The sequence below is a fragment of the Peromyscus eremicus genome, chromosome 9, assembly GCF_949786415.1.
Source record: "Peromyscus eremicus chromosome 9, PerEre_H2_v1, whole genome shotgun sequence".
Lineage (NCBI taxonomy): Eukaryota > Metazoa > Chordata > Mammalia > Rodentia > Cricetidae > Peromyscus > Peromyscus eremicus.
This window is the reverse complement of record NC_081425.1, coordinates 83,800,188-83,824,496: the sequence shown is the minus strand read 5'-3', so window position 1 is coordinate 83,824,496 and position 24,309 is coordinate 83,800,188. Positions and strand designations below refer to the sequence as shown.

Here is a 24,309-nt window from a genome sequence, read left to right as displayed (position 1 = left end):
CTTTTCTTGGCAGGGTTTACACTGCTAGCCCCTGTTTGCATGTTACCCCCTCCCGAGAAATGTAATATGAGGTAGGGGCTTTCTGTAGGTAGTCACTGTCTGTTTGAAAGCTTGTTTCCTCATCTGGAAAATGGAGGTGTTACCACCCACCTCTCTGATTGCAGAGAAAATTAACCCATTTTAGGGACCTGGCTGGCCCACTACTTCACATTTCCTGTCTGGGACTGGACTCCATGTTTTCACTCACTCAAGAAACTTTTCTTGGGGCTGTTGAGATGGCATATATATATATATATATATATATATATATATATATATATATATATATATGCATTTAGGTGCTTGCTGTCAAGCCTGAAGACTTGAGTTCAGTCCTGGGAATCTAGGTAATAGAGGGAAATAGATGACTCCTGCAAGTTATCCTCTGATCTCCCACATGCACACATAAATAAATATAATAATAGGTTTTTTCTTGAGCATTCACTGTGGGGTATAGGGAACAGGTGGCAAGGGACCTGGTCCTTATGGTCTTTCATAGTTCCTGGCCCAGGCAGAGGATACAGGGACTCTGGCCAGCCTGAGATTACAGGGACCAGGGGAGGGGGTGGAGGATATTACAGGCAGTGGTGGGCTGGGCTGGGAATGCAGCAGGAGGTGGAGGGAGGCAGGGCTATTTAAGCCTAGGCTGAGGGCTGGCTGGCTGGCAACCCCAGTAGCCTGTCCTGTGAGCTGCCTCCAGCATGGATGACATCTACAAAGCCGCGGTGAGAGATAAGTCTTTAAAGGGTTGGGATGGGTAGGTCCACTGGGGGTTCACTCAACTCAGAATGGGGGGCGAGGGTGCCCCAGGGAAGTGATGGAGGACTCCAAAGAGGCCCCACACAGCTGTAGCTAAGCCCCTCAAAGGAATAGTGGGGCTGACATTTGGAGGATGCAGAAAAGGTAGGAGTCTTGGGGTCTGGAGAGGGGCTGTTAGGGTGGCTAGAGGATGTGGTCTCAGCTTTTCGCATCCTGTGTCACCCTCTGTTTCTAGATGTCTAGTCTGTCTCTGTCTTGACCACACCTCTGTATTTGTGTGTCTATTCTGTAGGCCTTTGGTCTTTCTCAGGGTCTTTCTACCTCTGTTCCCTCCTCACTGTCTCTCCGAGTCCTTGTCTCGCTGTGTATCTCCAGCCCCCACCCCATTTCTACCTCTCACGATCTGCTTCTTACATGCTCAGTTCTGTCACCCTCCTCTGGCCCCTTAGCTGGCGGAAGAAGCTTTAGAAGGTGGGAGGCAACTGTGAGGAAGGGCTGCAGAACTTGAATTCTGGGATGGGGAAGGTGCTTAGAAGGTCCTGTCCTGGGGAGAGGTAGGGGAGAGAGAACAGAAAGCCGAAACCTAGTCCTTGTAAGGTCTGGCAGGCTCAGGGCTTAGGTAGACATTGAGGGTGATAGGAGTCAGGGCTAAAGAACATCACCCCAAGACTCTGCAATCTCCTGGGGACCCTGAGGGGCTTTTGATACAACCACTACCTGCTCCAGAGACAAGAAAATCCTGGCAAACAGCTGTTCCCAGAGACTTCTCCCCCAACACCCAGAATGTGGCCCCTCTTGTGGGCAGGGAAGGGCTGCAGCTGGTTCCTATGGTATCCTTGCCTATCTTGTAGAAGTCCGTGGAGCTGGAGTGGGGGGGGGGGGTAGACCTCCACCCAGTGCCCATACAAGGCCTGGCGGGGCTAGGAACTAATTTTGGCTCCCCAGGCAGCACCAGTAGGCCAGGGGGGCAGATAACACTGCCCCACCCCCCACATACCAAAGTCCCCAGAACAATCACCAGGTTTAACTTTGTCCTCCTTTAAAAATAGCTCAGTGGCCACCCTGGTCCGGTTACAGAGGGAGGCTTTGCTCACCCCCACATTAGTTTTATTGTCTCAACCTGAGGGACAGCTGTCTCTTAGGCCATGCAGCTTAGGTTTCATTAGGGTGATCTAAAGGACATGGAATGGTCATTGAGTATTGTTACTCGGGACACCTTGCTCCTGGAAGGGGTGCCTGCCTGTCATCTTGGCCCCTAGCCCAGCCTCTGGAAGATCAGCTGGGTCAGGAAAGGACTGAGGACTTCCTCTGTAACCTGGGAGTGGGTGCCTCCTTCCATTCTCAGTCTTCCTACCTGTGGAATGGGTCAGTCTCTACAGCAGTCTCCACTAAGGCCTGAGTCTGGGTCCTGAGTTCCCATTTCCTCTCTAGGTAGAGCAGTTGACAGAAGAGCAGAAGAATGGTAAGTGTCACCCATGGAGGGGACAGTGTGGCTGGATGGAGGGTATGTGGGGATGCCTTTTCAGGAAAGAACCCCAGATTAGAGGCCACAGTCTGAGGGTTCTCCTTGCTATGACTTCAAAGAACTCTTGGAGGGAGGTGGGCGGTTTGCTGGTGGCCCCAGGGACCTGGGTTTCTAGTATCCTGACTGCTGATCCCATCCCATCATCCTACCATTGGACACAGAGTTCAAGGCTGCCTTTGATATCTTTGTCCTGGGTGCGGAGGATGGCTGCATCAGTACCAAGGAGCTGGGCAAGGTGATGAGGATGCTGGGCCAGAACCCCACCCCTGAGGAGCTGCAGGAGATGATCGATGAAGTGGATGAAGATGGTGAGCCCCTTCGCCCACTCCAGTCTCCACGCATGTAACACCCTGGCTCACTGGCCTCCAACTCCTAGCCATCTCGTCCAGAGACTCAGCAAAGAGCTCGTGCCTGTAATCCCAAGAAGGCTGAGGCAGTGTGGCTGTGATGAGTTTGAAGCCAGTCTGATTGGGTCACATGGGGAGCTCCAGGCCAGCTTGGACTACAAAGCAAGATTCTGCCTCAAATAAGAAGAATGGGCAAATGAACACACTAGCCCTGTAGGGTTGGTGTGGGGAGGGCACGGCCTGAGTGCTGACCTCCTCTCTCCGGCCCTGCTATCTACCCACAGGCAGCGGCACAGTGGACTTCGACGAGTTCCTTGTCATGATGGTTCGATGCATGAAGGATGATAGCAAAGGGAAGTCTGAGGAGGAGCTGTCGGATCTCTTCCGCATGTTTGACAAGTGAGAACGTGCTTGCCTTCTGACCCTGACCCAAGCAGAGCGTAGAAAGGGGTAGTCTCAGCTGGGCGGTGGTGGTGCACGCCTTTAATCCCAGCACTCGGAGGCAGAGGCAGGTCAGTCTCTGAGTTCAAGGCTAGCCTGGTCTACAGAGCGAGTTCCAGGACAGCCAGGGCTACACAGAGAAGCCCTATCTTGAAAAAAAAAAAAACAAGAAAGAAAGAAAGAAAGGGGTAGTCTCCGATCCCATGCTAGATACCCTGCAGTCAATCTATCTCCCATCCTGTGTGATGAGACACTAGACATCTTCTAGTCTCCCTGCCCTGTCTCCTGGGGTTGTATGTGTGGGGTGCCTCTTCCCTCCTCCTCTGCCCCCTCCTGAGCTCTGAGGTGCCCCTTGCCCGCCCCGCCCCGCCCCCTGTAGAAATGCTGACGGCTACATCGACTTGGATGAGCTGAAGATGATGCTGCAGGCTACGGGCGAGACAATTACAGAGGACGACATTGAAGAGCTCATGAAGGATGGTGACAAGAACAATGATGGCCGAATTGACTATGATGGTGAGTGGGTGGGAGGACCACCCTGCTGCTCTCCATCCTCTGCCCAGCTCTTATCTGACCCGTACACGGTCCTCTTTCCACAGAGTTCCTGGAATTCATGAAGGGTGTGGAGTAGACGTTGACTTTGCACAGAGTTGCCCCCACGCCTGGCCTCCCTCTCCAGACAGACCCTGTGGTACCAGTACAACTGGATTCTCTAGACTCTGAACCTGGTTGTGTCCTTTAACACCCCCCCCCCCCCAACCTAGACTCTCTCCCCTTTCCTGTCCTGGGGAATGCAAATAAATCCTTGCTCCCTAGAGGCTGGTATCTTGCTCTGAGTTTCCTGGGGCCACAGTCTTTTCTCAGGGCTCCCTCCTGCCTGATGCCGTCATCCCTGTCAGGCTGGCTGCAGAGGCTGTGTTGTGACTGCTCAACCCACCTTCTACCAGAGGGCTTTCACTAGGTCAGAGATACCTTGCTCCGTGCCTTGCTGAGAACTGGGCCCTGCAGCAGCCCCAGAGCCTGCATTGTTACAAGTTCATGAAAGGTGTGCAGCCGACCCTGACCTTCACTAAAAGCTGCCCGTTCCCACCTCCCACTTTAGCCAGCTCTGGGATGGGGGTGAGCTGCCTGGGTCAGCCAGTATGGCAGCCAACAGCTGTCCTCTGAGGGGGAGCAGTTAGTTCAGTGGGTACCGGGTGCTCCTTGGCACAGCAACCTCTCCATCCTGGTTGGAATGAAGCTAAATCTCGTGAGATCCAGCAGGCTTATGGCACTATCTCCCCACTGCCTTGTATTTCTCACCGGGAATACTGACTGACTCTTGGCCTCTGATGAGCATGTAGTTTACTCCACACTCTGTCGTTCATTTTACAGATGAGGACCCAATGGCCCAGAGAGCCAAGGTCATCTGGCAAATCTACAAGAGGGCTTAGCCACCTTGCCGCCAGCCAAGGACTCTGACAGACTAGGTCAAATGGACCTACTGTCTAGCTCCTTGGGCCCTCTGAGATTGGCCTCCAGTCACCTGTCTGATCTTTTTCCCTGACAGGAAATGAAGGCCTGAGGTCTGGAGATATCCCCAGCTTAGTGGGGGTGCCCAGGTCAGAGCTGCAGCCAAAACAGTGAAGGGGGAATGTTGGGGGTTTGCAAGGAAATGGAGGTGTTGGTAGCAATGCTTTCAGGACAGACAGCTGATAATGAGGACCAGGCTCCAGCCAGAATGTCAGCAGCTGTCCTTGCTCCGCCCAGCTGCTGTCCTGCCTCTGCACCTGTGCCCCAGCCTCAGCATTCTCCAGACAGGCTGCACATTCCACAGAGAGTCTCAGAATTCTAGACATGCCTCTGGCTGGGCAAGAGTTGTCAGGAGTTCCCGGTCCCTGCAGAGCCATGGGAGGAGTGGAGAGGGGGTCCCCGCAGGCCTGCCCTTGGGATTGGGAACTGGAGAACTTGGGGTCCTATGAAGATATCCAGAGTGACCCAGTGAGGATGATGTCCCAGAGGAGGAGAAGCCACAGTGAGTGGTACAGCCTGCCAGTGCGTCATTCAGTGGCCTCTGCTTCACACACCCTGTCTGCAGTATAGAGCTAGATGCTGTGGTATATCAGAGCGAGGCCTTGTTCCTAATCTCCGGATCTCTAGCCAACTCTGGGAAATGAAAAGGCAAAGGAATTTAGTGAGAAAGCAGCATGGTATGGTAGCCCGACACAAAGTTGTCTTGGGATGTTTCCTGGAAGAGGAAGTCTTGAGCAGAACCCCGAAGAACACCAATTAACCAGCTGTGGGGCACAATGGGAAGACTTGAAATGGGTCTCGAGCAGGAAGGCAGCCCTGGGACAGAAGCTGAGCCCCAGTTACCTCAGGGAGAGGTGGGCAGTGCCTGGCCTCCTGTTCTGTAGTGCTCCGAGAACGATCTACCGTAGTCTGCCTTTGGTTTATAAGTGAGTTTATTAAGTATGTAGCAAGCAAAAGTAAGAGAATAGCCACAGATAGAGAGAAGCGGTAGCTAGCAGGACATTATCCAAACATCCGGCAGAGATGCTCTCTCAGCCCCACTGAGAGCAAACAGGAGAAAGACCATCAAACTGGAGACTTCCAGCCCAAATCAGCTGGGGAAGCCCTGCGTGGGCAGCTGTCTGGAGTTCCCAGTCCAGAGAGTCTTGGGTGGAGGAGACCGTCTCCGCGATGAGTAAAAGAACATTGCCGCAGATAGATAACATCCAGTCAGGTTCTGACAACATCAGCCCAAGCCAGCAGAACAAACTGAAGAAGCCAGCAGTTCCCAGTTGAGCTTTCTTCCCCGTGGCTTCTCCCTCCCTCACTGCCGGCATTTCCCCCCTTTTCTTCATTAATTACATTTTTTCATTTATTTTACATCCCCACCACAGTTCTTCTCTCCCTCCTCTCCTCCCCTCCCCTCCCCCTGCCTTCCCTCTGCCCCCTCAATTCACTCTTCCTGTTTTTGTCCAGAAAGGGGCAGGCCTCCCATGGGTGCCAACAAAGCATGGCATATCAAGTTGAGGTAGGACTAAATTCCTATTAAGTCTGGGCAAGGCAATCCAGTATGAGGAGTAGGCTCCCCAAAGCCAGCCCAAGCCTTAGGGACAGGCCCCGATCTCAGACCAAACTACACAACTGTCACACATATGTAGAGGGCCTAGGTCAGTCCCATGCAGGCTCCTAGCTGTTGGTCCAGAGTCTGTGAGCTCCTGTGAGCCCAGGTTAGTTGTTTCTGTGGGTTCCCTTGTGAAGACCTTGACCACCCCACCCGCCCACCCCACTGGAGGCATTTTACATCATAGGATTAAATAATAGTATTATCAGTTGGAAATGGCTGACCTTCTGGCTGTTCTCAAAGACACAGTGTTTTTTACTCTTAGACTGTTTTAACTATTTCTCTCAAGTTTACCACAGGAAACATTTTGGAGAATATTTGAAATAAGCTTGCTGGAGTCTGGGACAGAAGAGCTTCCCCTGGCTCCCAAGGTTCTACTTCCCACAAGCTTAAACAGCACACAACAGTTTACCAACGTAACAGACATTACACGCTCCCGAACATCTCAGCTTACGTGAGGAGTGAGGCATTCCTGGGGCTGCAGAGGGAGAAGGGCTGAGAGAGCCAGGACGCCTGCCAGCAGCTGGGTGAGAAGGCGGGGTGGCTCTTGGTACTGTGGGATGCAGGAGCAAAGGGGCATAGAAGGTTTGGGGGAATATTTTGAAATCACTATAGGTAGAAATTGCCGAAGGCTTGAACTTGAGAGGACTAGGGACTCCAGGGTGACCCTTAGAGTTTTGGTCACGTTGACACTTCTTGAGATATGAACGCCTGGGGAGGCACAGATTTGGATCGGAGGTTTTAGGGATGGAAATTTCTTTGCATCCAGGTTTGGTATTTATCTTTTTGTGAAATTCTAGACTTTAAAACATGTAGAAATAGCACAAAATACTCCCATTTTTCAGGCCAGGGAGATGCCTCAGTGGAGAAAGGCACCTGCTACCAAGCTGGATGACCTGAGATTGACCCCTGGGACCCAATGGACACAGTGTTGTCATTGGACTGCTTTACTGTTCCCTCCTGTCTTGTAGAGAACTAGCCTGTCCCAGGAGGGATGCTGGGAGTGGTTATGAAAGTTGTTCTCCGACCTTCACACACCCTTCACACACGCACAGTGGCACACTTGCACCCGACCCCACCTCTATGCACATACACAAACATATAAACGTAAAAATATCCAAACTACTCTCAGCTGTCCTCTGGCCTGCTTTAGCAAGATCTCCCAAGGTAGTTCAGGTTAGCCCCAAGTGTGCCGCCCCCCCCCACCAAGGTCTCAAGTGTGCCGTCCCCCAACCAAGGTTTCCCAAGGTAGTTCAGGTTAGCCCCAAGTGTGCCGTCCCCCAACCAAGGTTTCCCAAGGTAGTTCAGGTTAGCCCCAAGTGTGCCGTCCCCCAACCAAGGTTTCCCAAGGTAGTTCAGGTTAGCCCCAAGTGTGCCGTCCCCCACCAAGGTCTCAAGTGTGCCGTCCCCCACCAAGGTTTCCCAAGGTAGTTCAGGTTAGCCCCAAGTGTGCCGTCCCCCCACCAAGGTTTCCCAAGGTAGTTCAGGTTAGCCCCAAGTGTGCCGTCCCCCACCAAGGTCTCCCAAGTGCTGGGACTATAGATGTGAAAATTACGCTGGCTTGGACTTGAGCTTTCCTTTTGTTTTGTTCTTTGAGGCAGGGTTTCTCTGTGTAGTCCTGGAACTCGCTCTGTAGACCAGGCTGGCCTCAAACTCAGAGGTCCACCTGCCTCTGCCTCCTGAGTGCTGGCATTAAAGGCCTGTGCCACCACCGCCTGGCTGAACTTTAACACTTATTTATTTATTTATTTATTTATTTATTTATTTATTTATTTATTCATTCATTCATTCATTCATTTATTTGGTTTTTCGAGACAGGGTTTCTCTATGTAGCTTTGCACCTTTCCTGGAACTCACTCTGTAGACCAGGCTGGCCTCAAACTCACAGAGATCCACCTGCCTCTGTCTCCCGAGTGCTGGGATTAAAGGCGTGCGCCACCACCGCCCGGCTGAACTTTAACATTTTAGATAACCACGAGACGGTGCTCAAACTGAGGGAATCAACGTGAGCATCACACTGTCACCTCACCTGTAGACCTGACTGAAGTTTTGTCAGCTGCCCAGAGTTCTGTTCCCGGCTCAGCCACTGTGTGGTGAAGATGGCACCCGTGTATTCAAGCTATCCTGGCTCCTTGTCGGTTTGCAACGGTTTCTCAGTCGTTCTTCCTCCTTCAAGGCCTTGATTTGGAAGGAGTACAGGCTCATTCTGGTGTGTGTGTGTGTGTGTGTGTGTGTGTGTGTGTGTGTGTGTGTGTGCGCACTCTTGGGTGTGTGTGTACCCACACTCTTGAGTACATGCAGAAGCCAGAGGAAGACCCTGGGTGTCTTGCTCTATTGCTCTGCCTAATTCCTTTGAGACAGGTTCTCTCACAGAAACTGAGCTAGGCCGGCAGCCCCAGCAATCCTGTCTCTGTCTGCCCCCAGCACTGGGATTGCAGGTGCATACGTGGCCATGCCTGACTTTTTATGTGGGTCTTGGAGGTCAAGTTCGGGTCCTCACACTTGCCCAGTAAGCACTCTTATCCATTGTTCATTCTGTCTGTCTGTCTGTCTGTCTGTCTGTCTGTCTGTCTCTCTCTCTCTCTCTCTGTGTGTGTGTGTGTGTGTGTGTGTGTGTGTGTGTGTGTGTGTGTGTAGGCCGGAGGTCAGCTGCAGAGGGTTACTTCTCAGGTGCTGTCCAGCATCTTTTCTGAGACAGTCTTCCACTCACCCCGCAAACTCACCGGTGAGGCTGACGGAGCAGTGCACCCCGGGGACCGCCCTGTCTCTACCTCCCCAGTGCTGGGGTTACAAGAACCTGCCACCACACCTGTTTTATTCAGTGGGTTCTGGGGTTCACACTCAGGTCTTCGCACTCACAGAGCAGGCACTTTACCAAGCGAGTCACCGCTCCGGCTCCCAGGCTGGCTCTTTGGTAGACTCTCTCAGAGTCCGGGTGGGTTTCCTCAGGAGAAATTTTAGGTGGGGCAGTTTAGATGGCTTGACTACAAGAAAGATGAAGAACCAAAGCTGAGATGCCGGGACAGGCTGGTGGGGAGACGCACAGATGGGAGCTAACAGAGGGCGGAGTGAGGGCCAGGAACGTGGGTGTCAGCAGAGCGGGGAACCCTTTTCCAGTTTTATAAACCATGAACGAGGGCCCCAGAGAAAGCGGCAGAGACCGGGTGCCTGAAACTGACATGAGCAGCTGGGTAGGACACATGGATGAGAGTTGATGGGTGACAGAAGCAGGCCTGAATGATGGCTAGTGGCTCCAGGGTTTTGGAATTAGAGCCCTCCCCCATTCCCTTCCCTCTCACCCTCCTTCTAGGCCTTAGCTATCTGGATGGGAGGGTCCCAGGGGGCAGTAGGATGAAACTCAGATTAGAGGGGCCTGAAGAGAGTGATCAGTGGTCTGGGAGACAGGGAATGGTGTGGACAACCACCAAAAATCAGAGGAATGGGTGGGGTCTACAGGAAGAACAGGGACTAAGGAGAAGGATGTTTGAGGATGGGTGGGGAATGACCGGTGTGCTGATGGAAACAACCCATCGAGGGCGCTGGAGAGGCTGGGCAGCTCAGCCACCATTGTCCACAAAGCTGGGCCATAGTGCTGGGCCCAGGATTTAAACTAGAGGGCGGGCAGGTGGCCTCGGCGGGTGAAAGGCTGTGGTACGGGTGTGGGTGTGGGTGTGGGTACTGAGTGTAGCGGTAGTGCCCAGAGGAAGGGTGACATGTTCCAAAGATGCCCACAGAAAGGCATGTCCTGGGCGGCCACTTGAAGAGTGCCTGAGGTATGTGTGGGGAGAGAGAGGTGATGGGCAGTGACTGGGGAGGGGACAGAGTCAAGCCCACGATGATGGCTAAGCCTGCTACACAGCGGCCTCTTTGCCTGGGGCTTAGCAATGAGAACTGTCCAGAAGGGGCATTAAGGAGAGAGGGAATGTCCCTGCCATCCCTGGCTCTCTTCATCAGCTGCCAGAGGTGGGAGAGATGAAGGAGGTCATGACCCATTCATTGAAGGGAGTTTTAGAAAACGCCATGGCAGTTGAGGACAGAAAAGGGGGAGCTGTTCCTTCCAGGCCTCGTTGCCTCAGAAGTGTACCCAGGAATGGCTGGGCTATACAACCCTGCATGTATCCACCTGGTGGCACCTGCTACAAGAACACACATGCCATAGGAATCAGTCCAGAGATCCCAAGTGCCCACCAGCTAACGCCACAGCACTCGCATGCATCACCTATTTCTGGCCTCTCCACTGTGGAGTTTTGTCGTTCTTCGCCTGGATAGGGCTTCGCCTGGATAGGGCTTTCTCCGCGAAGCCTCCCTTGATTTTTTTCCATTAGAAGAAATAGCCGGAGCACCTTTCCTGCTTCTGCTTCTCTGTATTGTGGTGTCTAGGTAACTGCCTGATTGCTCGGGAGCGGGTTCCAGCACAAACCCAGACTGGCGTTTTTGATCTCTCATGAAGTTCCATCTTTGTCCATTAGGTGGCACCAGGGGTCTGTGCGAGGCTCCAGCGTGCCTTTGGGTCTGCCGCTGAGAGGGAAGGGTCCTTTGGGAAAGGATCCATATCCTGCTGCTTAGACTGGGGAACTGAGGAAGAGAAGGAGAAAGGGAGGGATGGAGAGAGAGCGACAGAGGGAGAAACCTGACTGAGTCCACACAGCTGAGTATGGCCCCCCCAGGCTCTGTCCCAGGCTTTTTCTGCCCACCCCACATGCCTGTCCTGATAGACGCAGGCCTCCCTACAGCCACAGCTAGGGTCTGGCTGAGTGCAGACCCCCGGGGTGGTGGCCTGAGGAGGCACCCTGCTCACACTCTCAACTTGCGGCCACATGGTGGCTGAGGGGCTTGTCTAGCTCAATCTCAAGCAAGACACAGAGCCTCGGCCTGGGCGAGGTACAGTGCTTCCCGAGGGAAGTAGAGGCAGAGCGTCTCCACCTACTGAGACTCCAGGGTAGACTCCACTGTATCAGTCCCCCGACAGGCACCATTCTTCAGTGTATAAGTTCATATCCAGGATGACTGGTCCCTTGGCCTCAGGAAGAGAAGGCAGACCCAGGTTGTGAAGGGCATTGGTTAGAGCTCTTGAGCAGAGTCCGAGGTAGTGGGGTGGGGCCACTTGCTAATGTCTCTAAGCAGCCCCTGGTCGGCTTCCAGGTAAAAAGCCCCCACCACATTAATGTTCTAGGGTCCAGGGGAATAGGGAGGTGGAATTGTAAGCCATGGGTCCTTCTCATGCTGAGCCAAGGGCTAACCTGTTTCCTTTCTGGAGATGAGACAGAGAAGGGAGATAGGGTCCTGGGATTCCCACCCTCCAGGAAGCCCAGAAGCAAAAGAGGGCCCCAGGGTTGATTGAAGTCAAGTCTCTCTCCCAACAGCTGCTCGTGGATTTCCTGCCACCCACCTCCCAAGGGCTCCAGCCACTCCATCTGGGAGGCCCACCCTACAGGCATTTCTAGAATTCTGGGAGCTCTAACTTTGAAGGTCACGGATTCTGAAAGGAGGGTGTGGGGTGGGGTGAGGTAGGAGCTGGGGGTGGTGGAGACAGAAACTGCTCTGAAATGGTGGTGGTGTGGGGGTTCCCGCTTGCCCAGATCCAGTTCCTTGCCGGCCTCCCCCTTGGCTCCTTTTCATGCCCTCCTCACCAGAGTTTGGGGCAGAACAGTGAAATCTGGTGGAACTAAAGTACGTAGGGCCCATGGGCTTGGGAAGAACTCACCACCACCCACTGTGCTCTGGCCCCTGGGCCTCTGAAAGACTGCTGGCCTGAAGGGAGCAAGACAATGGAAGGCCCCCTGGGCTTTGGATAAACCTTGTCCCCACCTCAGAGAAAGCCTGCTGAGCTGAGATGGAGCCTGGGAGATTCAGGGAGGGGGTATGGAGGCTGGGGAGGTCTGCGTAGGTGACCTTAGGCCAGTGGTTCTCAACCTTCCTAATGCTGCGACCCTTTAATACCGTTCCTCATGCTGTGGTGACCCCCGACCATACATTTATTTTCAATGCTACTTCCTAACCGTAATTTTGCTACTGCTATGCATTGTAATGCAAACATCTGTGTTTTCTGGTGGTCTTAGGCAACCCCTGAGAAAGGGTCTTTCTACCTCAAAGGGGTCATGACCCACCGGTTGAGAACCACCACCTTAGACATTCATTTCTTACCAGTGCCAGACCTGTGAAGTGTGGCTAGGTCTTAAGCCCCTAGTAGGATGAGTTCCTTGGGTTAGAAACGAACACTGTACCCCAGCTGGGGGGTAGAGTCCCGGGGCCAGTCATGGGGACGTCTCTGGAGAGGCAGAGAGTAAAGCCAGACCCCCACCTGATGATCCCTGACCTCTTTTCCGGGTTGTCTTACCCCTTTGCCGCTTTGCTGGAGCCTGGGTACTTGCATTTGTGAGTGTCTGTCATTCAGACTGTCCGTCCACACCTCAGCTGGAATCTCCTAAGGGGGGGACAGGCCGGCTTGCTGCACCGGCATTGTGTGGGCCAGCTGAGGTGGCTGGAGAAACTGCAGGTAGATGGCAGGCTTGGAGCTCCTCTGCTCCCCTCTGCCTCCCCGCCTCCCCGCCTCCCCGCCTCCCCGGCCAGCGTTGGGTGGAGCCACCGCCTTATAAGTGGCGGACCTGGTAGCAGCGGCGCCAACTACTCCAGCAGCTGGATCAGAGGGCAGCTCCTTTTTCCCAGCATGGCCCCCTCGGCTTGGGCCATCTGCTGCTGTCTCCTGGGGAGCCTCCTGCCCCATGGGGGCAGCCCCAGCCCCGGTCCCAGCCCCAGTGTGCCTCGTCTGCGGCTCTCCTACCGAGGTACTGGCCAGCGCTGTCCTGTTTGTGTGCATGCTGTGAATGCCTGTGGCTCTCGGACGTCCATCCCTCAGCCAGTCAGCAGCGATCCGGGTAGTAGGTCCTGCACATCCCTTGGGAAAGGCTTCCTGGTCAGCCTCTGGATGGTGCTAAGGGTGACTGTGGGCGGGAAAGGTAGACACATCCTGGGAGCCATGGCCAAAGGGGGAGACTGATACAGTGTGGAAACTGAGGAAGCGGTTACAAGGGGAGAGAGAGAGACCGAAACCCTGAGAGACCTCCGTAGGGATAGAGATAGAAGGGGGACAGAGGGCCTGGGCAGAAGGGAGGGTACAGAGAGGGTCTGGACAGACGTCAAGGGAGTGGGTAGAAGTCTGACTTAGTCCTGAGCCACAGGGAAGGGAGGAGCCTCTCCCACCTCTCTCAGCCTGTCCTGCCTGACCATCCAAGCTCACTTTATCATCTCCTCTCCATCTATTGTCCTGGAGAGTCTCTGCTTCCCTCTGCCATGCAGCGTGTGTGTGTGTGTGTGTGTGTGTGTGTGTGTGTGTGTGTGTGTGTGTGTGTGTGTGCAGAGGTGGTCCCCTCTATTCTGTCTAGCTGTGTGGTACTGCCACTGTCTATGGGGAAAGATGATTGAGGCTAAGAGTCTTCAACAAAAAACGTATTGCATTTATTTATTTATCTATTTATCTATTTATTTTGAGAGAGAGAGGGAGGGAGAGAGAGACAGAGAGACAGACAGACAGAGAGAGAGAGAGAGAGAGAGAGAGAGAGAGAGAGAGAGAGAGAGAATGTGCTGTCCAGGAGCCCATGTGCTACAGTGTATGTTGTACGTGTGTGGAGGTCGGAAGACAAGTGGCAGGAATTGGTTCTCTCCACCATGTGAGGCCCCCAGGGATCAAGCTCAGGTGGCCAGGTTTGGCAACCAAGTGTCTTAACCCGCTGAGCCATCTCACCAGACCTGCAGACTCTCTTGGGGAGAAGAATCACCTTCCCCTGAGAACCTCACTTACAAGGTGGAAGGTCCAAGCTTGCTGTGGAGACCAGAGGGGGACAGGTGTCCTTGTTCCTGGAGCCGCGGCTTTGAGGGGAGATCGAACTGTTAGAAATGGCCTGTAAGAGGGAAGATTCGGAGTCTGTATCAACCAAGGAGGGCTTCCTGAAGAGGCTGCCCGGTGCATTTGGGGATGGAGTGGAGTGTCTGAGGAGCTCTGGGCAAAGGATCACTCTCGGCCTTCATCACTTCCATCTCCCCAAGGAACTAGGGCAAGACCTACAACCCTTGGGGCCCTTGATCCCTCCATCTCTGGGGTCAGCTGGCAGGGCAGTGTCTGTGAGGGAGTACGGCATTCGCCCACAACTCTGAGGCTGGAGTTCCATCTGGCCGTGCCTAATCTGCCCTGGGCCGTGGTGTTCCCTCTGCCTGGACCTGTCCGCCTTCCCAGTGGAGCTAGTCTTGCAAATGTTCACACTCTTCCACCTTCTTCCTGGCTCTCCAAGCTCTTTGCCAGGCTTGCTGACGTGATTTCTGTTGGGGGGGCTGTCTTCCCCGGGCACTTAGCAAGGTACAGACAGGTGGGATCCCGGGAGGCTGTGAGCTGAAAGATCAAGGGTCTGAAGAATGGAGGGAGGAGGGTTATTGGGGATTTGCTTGGTAGCAGAAAGCTTGGGTGCTGAGCACGGTGGAAGGTGGCAATGTGGCCCTAAGTTTAATCTCCAAGATCACTTTTAAAAAAAAAGAAAAGAATGGAGGTAAACTGGGCTAGATTGAGTGGGGGAGGGGGGCTGAGAGTTACTTGTACTACTTGCCCCAAGAACCATGTCCCAAAAGCCAACCAGCAATCCTGTGCATGGCAACGTTTTCCAGATGTACGTGTGTGTGGTAGGTGCACAGCTGGGATCTTCATTCCCCGCCCCTGGCTGGGGAAGCAGGCTGAGTAGCAGACCCTAATCCTCTTCCCTCCATCTCTCCTAGATCTCCTGTCTGCCAACCGTTCTGCTCTCTTTCTGGGTCCACGGGGCTCCCTAGACCTTCAAGTCATGTACCTGGATGAGTATCGGGATCGCCTCTTCCTGGGAGGCCGTGATGCCCTCTACTCTTTGAGGCTGGATCAGGCATGGCCAGACCCCCGGGAGGTGAGCGGGACTGGTGGGGGTGAAAGTGGGGCACCCCCAGATGGGAGGCTAGATGGAGAACTTGAAACCTTGAGTGTAAGGGCATTGAGGCACTGGCTGTGTTTCAGGTCTTGTGGCTGCCACAGCCAGGACAGAGGGCAGAATGTGTCCAAAAGGGAAGAGATCCTTTGGTGAGTACTGTTGACAAGGACCTCTCTAGCCCACTCAGTACCAGGCCTTGGTTCTCAAAATGCCCTGCAGCCACGCCCCTGGTGCCTCTGCTCGGAGCATTTGGAGCAGATCCTGAGTGTTTGGGGAGGCCTGGGAAGAATGTGACCTTCGCCCATGTCCTCAGAGCTGATATGAAGCGGGGCTGAGCCTTAGAACCGAAGGACATGGTGTGCTTCTCCCTCACCCTCGGCCCCTCCCTCCTCCTGCAGACAGAGTGTGCCAACTTTGTTCGGGTCTTACAACCCCACAACCGAACCCACCTGCTGGCCTGTGGCACTGGAGCCTTCCAGCCCATCTGTACCCTCATCACAGTAGGGCATCGAGGGGAGGTGAGCCTGGGCCGGGCCCATGAGGGATTGGGAAGCAGTGACATTTCCTCCCTGCTGCCTGAACGCTTCCCATTGAACCGGGGTTGGACAGAGGGGGGATAGGGGCTTGAAAGACGCCTTTGTGCTGGGGTCCTGACCCCGTCAGAGAGGACTTGAATGAGGATTTCTTCCCCTACCCCCAACCCCATGCCTCAGTTGCACGCAAGGGTCACTGCCTGGGTTGAGGCCCGCTTCTTTCCCAGGTGACACCCTCCTGCTCCCTTTTCCTACCTCTAGCATGTGCTCCACCTGGAGCCCAGCACGGTGGAAAGTGGAAGGGGGCGTTGCCCACATGAGCCAAGCCGGCCCTTCGCCAGCACCTTTGTAGGTGGGTGATACCAAGCCAGAGTGGGCCAGGAGGGTGAGAGTTGGCCTATGGCCCTGGGAAGGCATGGGCTGGTTGCTAGGCCTGGCCTCTCTCCTGACTCTGGCCCCTTCTAGGTGGGGAGTTGTACACAGGCCTCACTGCTGATTTCCTGGGACGTGAGGCCATGATTTTCCGGAGTGGGGGTCCCAAACCAGCCCTTCGTTCTGACTCTGACCAGAGCCTCCTACATGGTGAGGCCCCCCTGAGGGCAAGGTTGCCCGGGACCCATCTCTCTAACTGGCATGATAGAAGATAGACAGAATGTGGCACAAGATGGAGAGGCCACACCTCCAGCGCCTGGGGTAGGGGAGGCATGGTGGCTTGCCCTGTCCCATTATTACCCTGTCACTCTCCCAGACCCCCGGTTTGTGATGGCTGCTCGGATCCCAGATAACTCAGACCGGGATGACGACAAAGTGTATTTCTTCTTCTCTGAGACTGTCCCATCACCAGATGGTGGCCCGGGTCATGTCACCATCAGCCGTGTGGGCCGAGTCTGTGTGGTAAGAGCTGTGGTGGGGTGGTGAGGTTCAAGACCCCTGTTGGGACCTCTTTCCTAGACTGTCCCTCCACAGTAGAGAAACTGAGGCAAGCATGTGGTTGGGGTGGAGGGACAGGAGGTGGGGCCCACCCTCATGGGACATAAAGCCCACTCCAACCTCCCATTCCCCAGAATGATGCCGGTGGCCAGCGGGTGCTGGTGAACAAGTGGAGTACCTTCCTCAAGGCCAGGCTGGTATGCTCTGTGCCTGGCCCTGGTGGGGCTGAGACTCACTTTGACCAGCTGGGTAAGGGAATGGCCAACCAGGGAGTTGGAATAGGGAGGGCTCGGAGCGGGTAAGTCAGAGCACTGGCAGTCGCTATAACGCTGACGCCTCTTTCTGTGTCCCAGAGGATGTGTTCCTGCTGTGGCCCAAGGCAGGGAAGAACCTGGAGGTGTATGCGCTGTTCAGCACTGTCAGGTGGGCACACTCTGTTTCCTGCGCCCGGCCACCCCGGCCTGGTGGCGCTGTGACTGTTTTCTCATGTTCTCTCTGTTCCGTCACTTGTCTCTGTGTTCTGTGTCCCGGTCTTTGTTTTAAGCAGACATTGTCATCTTCTATACTACCTGTTGAGCCAGTCTGCGTCACCCCCAACCTGGCCTGACTGTCCCTGTTTGTCCTTGGCAGTGCCGTGTTCCGGGGCTTCGCCGTCTGTGTGTACCACATGGCAGACATCTGGGAGGTCTTCAACGGGCCCTTTGCCCACCGAGATGGCCCTCAGCATCAGTGGGGACCTTATGGGGGCAAGGTGCCCTTCCCCCGCCCTGGTGTGGTAAGCAGCTGCTTGGGACCAGGCGAAGGAGCCCTAAGTAGATGGTGCAGGTGGGGGAGGGCTCCTCCGTAGGAAAGCTTCAGGCTTACATTCATCCCATGGCAGTAGGGGGCTGGACCTCCAGAGGGCTTGGGAGGAGAGCCCCTGCTATGAGCATGGCCCCCTGGAGGTGGAAAGAGGCCTGGCCATGCCATCCTAGGGACTTCAAGTGTCCCCTGTGTTCTGCTCCCAGTGCCCTAGCAAGATGACGGCACAGCCAGGGCGACCCTTTGGCAGCACCAAGGACTACCCGGATGAGGTGCTGCAGTTTGTCCGAGACCACCCACTCATGTTCCAGCCTGTGAGGCCTAGGCGTGGACGCCCCGTCCTGGTCAAAACTAACTTAGCTCAGGAGCTGCGCCAGATTGTGGTGGACCGAGTGGAGGCAGAGGATGGGACCTATGATGTCATCTTCCTAGGGACCGGTAGGAGGGCCGAACAGAGGTAGCCAGGCTTGTGGGGAGGGGGTGGCTCCTTCCTTCTTGTCTCACTAACCCTTGTGCCTCTCTTCCAGATTCAGGGTCTGTGCTCAAAGTCATTGCCCTCCATGTTAGCGGCTTGGCTGAGCCTGAAGAGGTAGTTCTGGAGGAGCTCCAGGTGTTTAAGGTGAGCATGGGTTAATGAGAGGCTCGGACTCCCACCCTTGGGCCTAGGGTAAGTTCCAGGGGAGTGAACCCAGGGGATAGGCTCAAAATATGGCGCACACTGCTGAAGAGGCCCTTGGATGCTTCTGAGTTACTGGGAGAGCCGAGGTAGCAGACTGTGGACTCAAATGCCTGGTGCTTTCTGGGGAGGGAGAGCCGAGGTGAGCGCTTTTGACACAGCCTTGTCAGGCTCAAGGTGCAGTGACCAAGTGGCTGAGACTCCAAGTCCCCAAGAGTTCTCCTCCCCCCATGTATCTGGACAGGGATTGTCTCTGTTTGGGGGGCTATTTTGACTCTGGACATGAAGTAAATGATTTAGGGCAGCTAGGTCATGGCTGGGGAACACTGTGGGAGGGGACAGTGGAACTCTGTGCCAAGCCTCCCACTTGGCCTGGAGGCCAGCCAGGATGAGGGGACCCTTCTGGATGTCGGGAAAAGACTATCCAGACGTTTTTTGTTTGTTTGTTTGTTTGTTTGTTTGTTTGAGACTATATATATATGGCCTGGAACACACTGTGTAGAGCAGGCTGGACTCAGACTCAGAGAAAGCTACCTGCCTCTGCCTGCCAAGCACTGGGATTAAAGGCGTGTGTGACTGTACCCAGCATTTGTTTGTATTTTTGAGACCGTGTCTCTCTATGTAGCTTAGCGCAGAGTGAGACTTATCATATAGAGCGGGTGGGCTGGCTTTGGCCACTTCCTGCCTTGACTACTCAAGTGCTGAGATTACAGGCAAGCACCACCTTTCCCTAACCCCATCCAATCCTTTGCTGCCAGGAGGTAGTGATCCGGTGGGGGGCAACTGCCTCCCACACAGGGCTGGGGGAATGCTGAAAGCAGGGATGCTGTGCACACAGCCTTCACCAACCCATCCTAAGACCCCCCAACCCTTCTCTAGGTGCCGACACCCATCACCCAGATGGAGATCTCTGTCAAAAGGGTAAGGCTGCCCCTCCCCCATACCCCCTCCCTTAAACTTGCCTTGGATTCTATTGGAGAGCTGGGCCTGTCAGATTTGATTAGGTCTTGCAGCTAAGGCCAAGTCCAGCTGGGAGCAGGAGCTTCATGTGTTCAGATAAAGCCACGAAAACCCCTGGGGTAGCCTTCTAATGGGACGCAAATCGGCTTGGAAACAAAAATCCAGACTTCTAATCAAACAAGGTTACTTCTTTTAGTGGTATGCTGTATGCCCTTAACATACTCTGTCCCAGTTTGTCTTTAGGTAAATCACAGCTTACATTGTGTGTGTGTGTGGGTGGGGGGGGGCATGCATGTCTATCTGTCTGTCTGTCTGTCCATCTATGTATAGGTTAGAGGTGTCATTCCTCAGGTGCTGCTCACCTTTCCATGAGATGGACTCATTGGCCAATCAGGCTAGAGTGGCTGGCCAGTGAGCCCTGAAGCCACATGCCTCTGCTTCTCCAGGCTGGAATTCCAACTGGGGCCACCATCTCCTGCTCTCTATACATGTAGTTTCTGAAGAACGAGCTTGGGGCCTTGTGCTCAAGCACGTGACTGCCTGAGCTATTGCCCTAGCATCTAGGAGTAAAGCCCAACTTCCTAAACTTTTCAAAAATATCCTGCCAGGCTCAAGTGGGGGTGAGCAAGTAGCTGAGTCTGCAGGCCCTAAAAGTTCTCGTGGCCAACGGAGGGTGCAGATCAGAGAGCAGTTTCTAGAAGCGGATTCTTTCCTTTTACCACATGCGACATGGGGGAGCAAACTCGGATTGTCAGGCTGGGTGGCCAGCACCTCTCCCTGCAGAACCATCTCACGGGTCCAAATCTCAGCTTTTATCCTGGGATTACTGTGGATGTGTCCAGTCGACATCCCACTGGCTACATGGGGCTGAGGACAGCTATGAGTTGTGGTTCAACACAAAATCATAAACTTACTTAAAACATGAGTTGGTTCCCCCCCCCCCCCCGCCCAGTTTGATTTTGATAACTCAGTTGCTCATACATGAATTTTGCAGATGACAGCGCCATATCACAATGTCAAAAGGTTGGCCATGCCTGCAAGGTACAGTTCTGAAGTCAGAGAGAGGCCAATCACACGAAGTCCCTTAGGCTAGGGTGCAAAGGTTGACAGCAAAGAAGGCCTGAAGAAGTCTCTCATAGAAAAGCCGCAGGCCACCCCCCTCCACTCACAGCCTAGCACAGGATCTGGAACACATTCGGCATCTCTGGTCTTGTGAATGAATCCGAGAGGTTCTGGAAGCCTTCCTGAAACTGATGGGTCTCGGGAAACCCTGGGGGTTGAGAGCCTGTTGGTGAAGGCCAGCTCACCGTGACTCTGCTTGTGCTCCTTCCCCAGCAAACGCTGTACGTGGGCTCTCCACGGGGCGTGGCCCGGCTGCGGCTGCACCAGTGTGAGACTTACGGCACTGCCTGTGCTGAGTGCTGCCTGGCCAGGGACCCGTACTGCGCCTGGGATGGTGCTTCCTGTACCCGATACCGCCCCAGCTTGGGCAAGCGCCGGTTCCGCAGGCAGGACATCCGACATGGCAACCCTGTTCTGCAGTGTCTGGGCCAGGGCCAGAGCCAAGACAGTGAGTGGTGGGCTCAGGATGTGGGTCAGCCTGTGGACTGGGCTCCATCCCTGGGAAGCATGGGCTTAGAAAAGTCGTGTTGTGATAAAGTCCTCAGTTCCCCTATCTGTGCAGCTACACTTGGGGTCTTAGGACAGTGTCTTCTGGCACTGAGAGTGGCTTGGGATTGTTGGATGTCTAAGTATCACACAGGTATCCTACGGGAGTTAGTTTGTGACCCTCAGAGCCCGGCTCCCCGAGTTCCCAAGTTGATGTGACCTGCTCCTCTTTACAGAGGAAGCTTCAAGACTGGTGACCAGAGTCTTCGGCACAGAGCACAACAGCACTTTCCTGGAGTGTCTGCCCAAGTCTCCCCAAGCTGCAGTACGCTGGTTTTTACAGAGGCCAGGTGATGAGGGGACCGACCAGGTGAGTGAAGACCCTGCCTTGACATCCACTTTTCTCCCTAAGCTCTGGAAAGGGACTCTGGGGTGAACTGGCAAAGATCATCCTGAGAAAAATTATACCCTGGGGTACCTATGAGGACCTGCCCATATTTCTGCTACCTAGGCTGGATGTAGCTACAGTCTCTCTAGCCTGTGAGGGGGGTGGCAGAGGTTGAAGAGAGGTCTATGTTGGTCTGGAAGTTCTCATCCTAACACCTGTGGCTCAGCTTTGAAGGGATCTCTTCCCCAGAGTTTCTTAATTGGTCTCTGCCTCAAGCCTGGTCCCTGACCACTCTATTACCTCCTATGCCTAGCCCTATGCTTCTTCCTCAGAAGCCAGTTGTCTGCCCAAGCCCTCTTCTCCCCCGCTGACTGGGAAGGTCTATCAACCCCCAAGATGGCTTCAGTCTGGGGCCTGAGGCAGAGCCGAGTTGGGAAGGGTTTTCCCATGGGGAGGGACAGCGGAGGAGGGCTTTGACTACAGGAGGGGCTCCTCCTCAGCTCGGGAGCCAGGGAGGGCAAGCCTGAGGCCAGCTGTTGGGTTGGGCACTGAGGAGACTCCCTAGAGTAAGGGGAGCAACAAGATGAGGTTACACAATGCTAACCACCCAGGCGGTTCACCCTCAGCAGCGCGCAGATGCAAAGACCGAAGCCCAGAACAGGGTTAGTAGAAGAGCTTGGGATCAGAGCCAGTTCTTGCCTCCCACACTCAAGTGGGCACTTAGCCCACCCCAGGCTTGGGCTGTGGGCCTCACACTGTGGGGGAGTGACTAGGACAGACCAAGACAGGGAAAGGCTAGCACGATTGCTCGTGTGTGTGTGTGTGTGTGTGTGTGTGTGTGTGTGTGTGTGTGTGTGTAGAATTTTCCTTAACTCAGAGTAAAATCTCATTAGAAAGCACCTAACTCCTCTGCTCCCTGGGGGATCCTGCAGAGTTTATGAAGCTGGTGTCTTAGGGATCTGACCTGGGGACACCCAGCCATTCAGTCTTTGAAAGCCTCCTTTATAGGTCCTTGTCCTGTGCTGTGCGAAGAGGAGGGCCTGCCTGCCTGCAATGAGCTCATAGTCTGCCCTGAGATCCTGTTAAGCTACTAGACCCATCTTGGGGAGGAGGAAATAGGCTAAGGGGGGGGGGGCCCAAGGCTTGGCCCCTGAGGGTGGTAAATGTGGAAAAGCAGGGCAAAGAGAATGAGGGGAACGTCCTCCCCAACTCCTTGCTAAGGTCTCCTGTGCTCCCCTGCCCGCGCTGTAGGTGAAGACAGATGAGCGAGTTCTGCAAACAGAACAGGGGCTGCTGTTCCGGAGGCTCAGCCGCCTTGACGCCGGAAACTATACCTGTACCACACTGGAGCATGGCTTCTCCCAGACTGTAGTTCGTTTTACCCTGGAGGTGATTGCAGCTGTGCAGCTGGACAGCCTGTTCCTTCAGGAACCACGGCTAGAGGAGCCCTCAGCCTGGAGAGGCCTGGCCGCCGCCTCACCCAAGACTTGGTATAAGGACATCCTTCAGCTCGCTGGTTTCGCCAACCTGCCCCGTGTGGATGAGTACTGTGAGCGTGTGTGGTGTAGGGGTGTTGGGGAGCGCTCAGGCTCCTTCCGGGGCAGGGGAAAGCAGGCTAAGGGGAAGAGCTGGGCAGGGCTGGAGCTGGGCAAGAAGGTGAAGAGCCGGGTGCTGGCTGAGCACAATCGGACACCTAGGGAGGTAGAAGCCACATAGAAGATGGCTGAGGAGGGGGTGGACAGGCTGGGCTGGGAGACTCAACAACATCTGCCTCCCACCCAGTTAGGGCAGAGGAGGCCAGGGCACCTGGTTACCTCTTAGAGATGGCAATCTCTACCACCTGCAGGAAAGACTAGAGGCTGGTGGGAAGGGCCGTGCACCTCAGCCTACCCCTGCCCCTCTCTGTGTTCTCAGTCCCAGGCTGGAGCTGGCACCCCCTGACCACTTGGAGTCCCAAGGGGCCTGCTATTTGTTCTCAGAGATGGTGTGGCTTCCGGAGCACATTTCCGGTTGTGCCCAGAGGCAAATGGGTTGGGTGGTTCTTTCTCAGCTTGCAGAACAATGGCCATTCTGAGTGGGTGTATGGGTGGCTCTGAGGGGATATATTGGCCGTCCACCAGAGAAGGGGAAAGTAGCTTGGTAAGCTGGCACCTGTGAAGAAGTACTTGCCCCACCAGAGGTGTGAGAGAAGGTGGCAGGGCGAGGAGGTCGGGGAGCTTTGTTCATCTGCCTCCACGCTTTGGTATCTAGATGTTTCCCTGCCTCAGCCCACCACCATCTCAGACTTAGGCAGGAATTGCTAGAACCTGAAAGTGGCCTGGCTCCCTTTAACACCAGGAAGAGTAGTCTCACAACATGATACCTGTTTTCCAGGTCCCAAACTATCAGGCCAGGTTTGTGGGGTACCTACACCTCACCATCAGGGTCCCTCTCTGAGGGTCAGGAGGAGGAGGGTCTGAGGGGCAGAGAGAGGAAGAAGGCAGATCCAGGGTGGGAGCCGGAAACATGGGCTACCTTCCTAAGGGCGAGGCAGGCACACTCAGGCCTGTGAGGTTACGAGTGGGCTCTCTGAGAACTGCAGCCTGTGGTCAGGATCAGTATCCTGGGCTTTGGCCAGGGCTACAAGGAACTAGAGAGGGGTGGGTCCATGGGTCCATGACAGGTGTCCTCAAGAATCAAAGTGACATCAAGCGGTTCAGGAGTCTCTGGGTAGGCCAGATATTTCCAGCTCTGGAGTCTATATTTGCTATACACAGGGGTGGTCATGATGGTTCATTTCTAAGACTCCTGTGTTTTTCATGGTACTCGGGATTGGACCCAGGGTCTCATGGATGCTAGACAAGTGCCCTACCACTGAGTTATGTCCCAGCTTGCTCGTTCTCTCTCTCTCTCTCTCTCTCTCTCTCTCTCTCTCTCTCTCTCTCTCTCTCTCTCTTTTAATGGGAGAATGTGGCGCAGAAAGCTGATAGGATGGTGATGGGGGGGGGCTGAGTGTCAAGGGCACATCTGGCTTGGGCTGTAGAGGAGGAACTTGGCCATCAGCAGTCTCTCCAGCTGGGGAGCAGAGTGGGGGAGGAGGACAATTAAATGAGAAGTTATTCCCAGCCTGAGGGTGAATTAGTTAGTGACGCACAAGATGGACAAGAGGGCAAGTCTGAGATCCCTCCTTTGAAAAGAAGGAAAAAAGGGGGTGGGCAGAAGAGGAAGCAGCAGGATAGAGGTTCTTGCTCTCCTGAAGTTCAGACCTT

At 54.6% G+C, this 24,309-nt stretch overlaps 2 protein-coding genes across 2 annotated transcripts; both read left to right on the top strand.

Annotated features, from left to right (window-relative positions):
* The first annotated feature begins 345 nt into the window (after positions 1-345).
* Positions 346-3,879, top strand: Tnnc1 (troponin C1, slow skeletal and cardiac type). Its single transcript, XM_059274528.1, has 6 exons — positions 346-764; positions 2,230-2,260; positions 2,485-2,631; positions 2,955-3,069; positions 3,491-3,627; positions 3,711-3,879. Exons 1-6 carry the CDS (start codon positions 741-743, stop codon positions 3,740-3,742), a joined length of 486 nt encoding a protein of 161 aa, XP_059130511.1. The 5' UTR covers positions 346-740; the 3' UTR covers positions 3,743-3,879.
* An 8,985-nt stretch (positions 3,880-12,864) lies between these two features.
* Sema3g (semaphorin 3G) lies at positions 12,865-22,880 on the top strand. The gene is made up of 16 exons (XM_059274527.1): positions 12,865-13,008; positions 14,984-15,144; positions 15,252-15,314; positions 15,564-15,683; positions 15,960-16,050; positions 16,164-16,280; positions 16,447-16,592; positions 16,763-16,877; positions 16,982-17,051; positions 17,259-17,403; positions 17,636-17,867; positions 17,957-18,048; positions 18,985-19,026; positions 20,401-20,635; positions 20,910-21,043; positions 22,313-22,880. The coding sequence occupies exons 1-16, from the start codon at positions 12,891-12,893 to the stop codon at positions 22,775-22,777; spliced, it is 2,346 nt and encodes a 781-aa protein (XP_059130510.1). The 5' UTR covers positions 12,865-12,890; the 3' UTR covers positions 22,778-22,880.
* Positions 22,881-24,309: the final 1,429 nt, after the last annotated feature.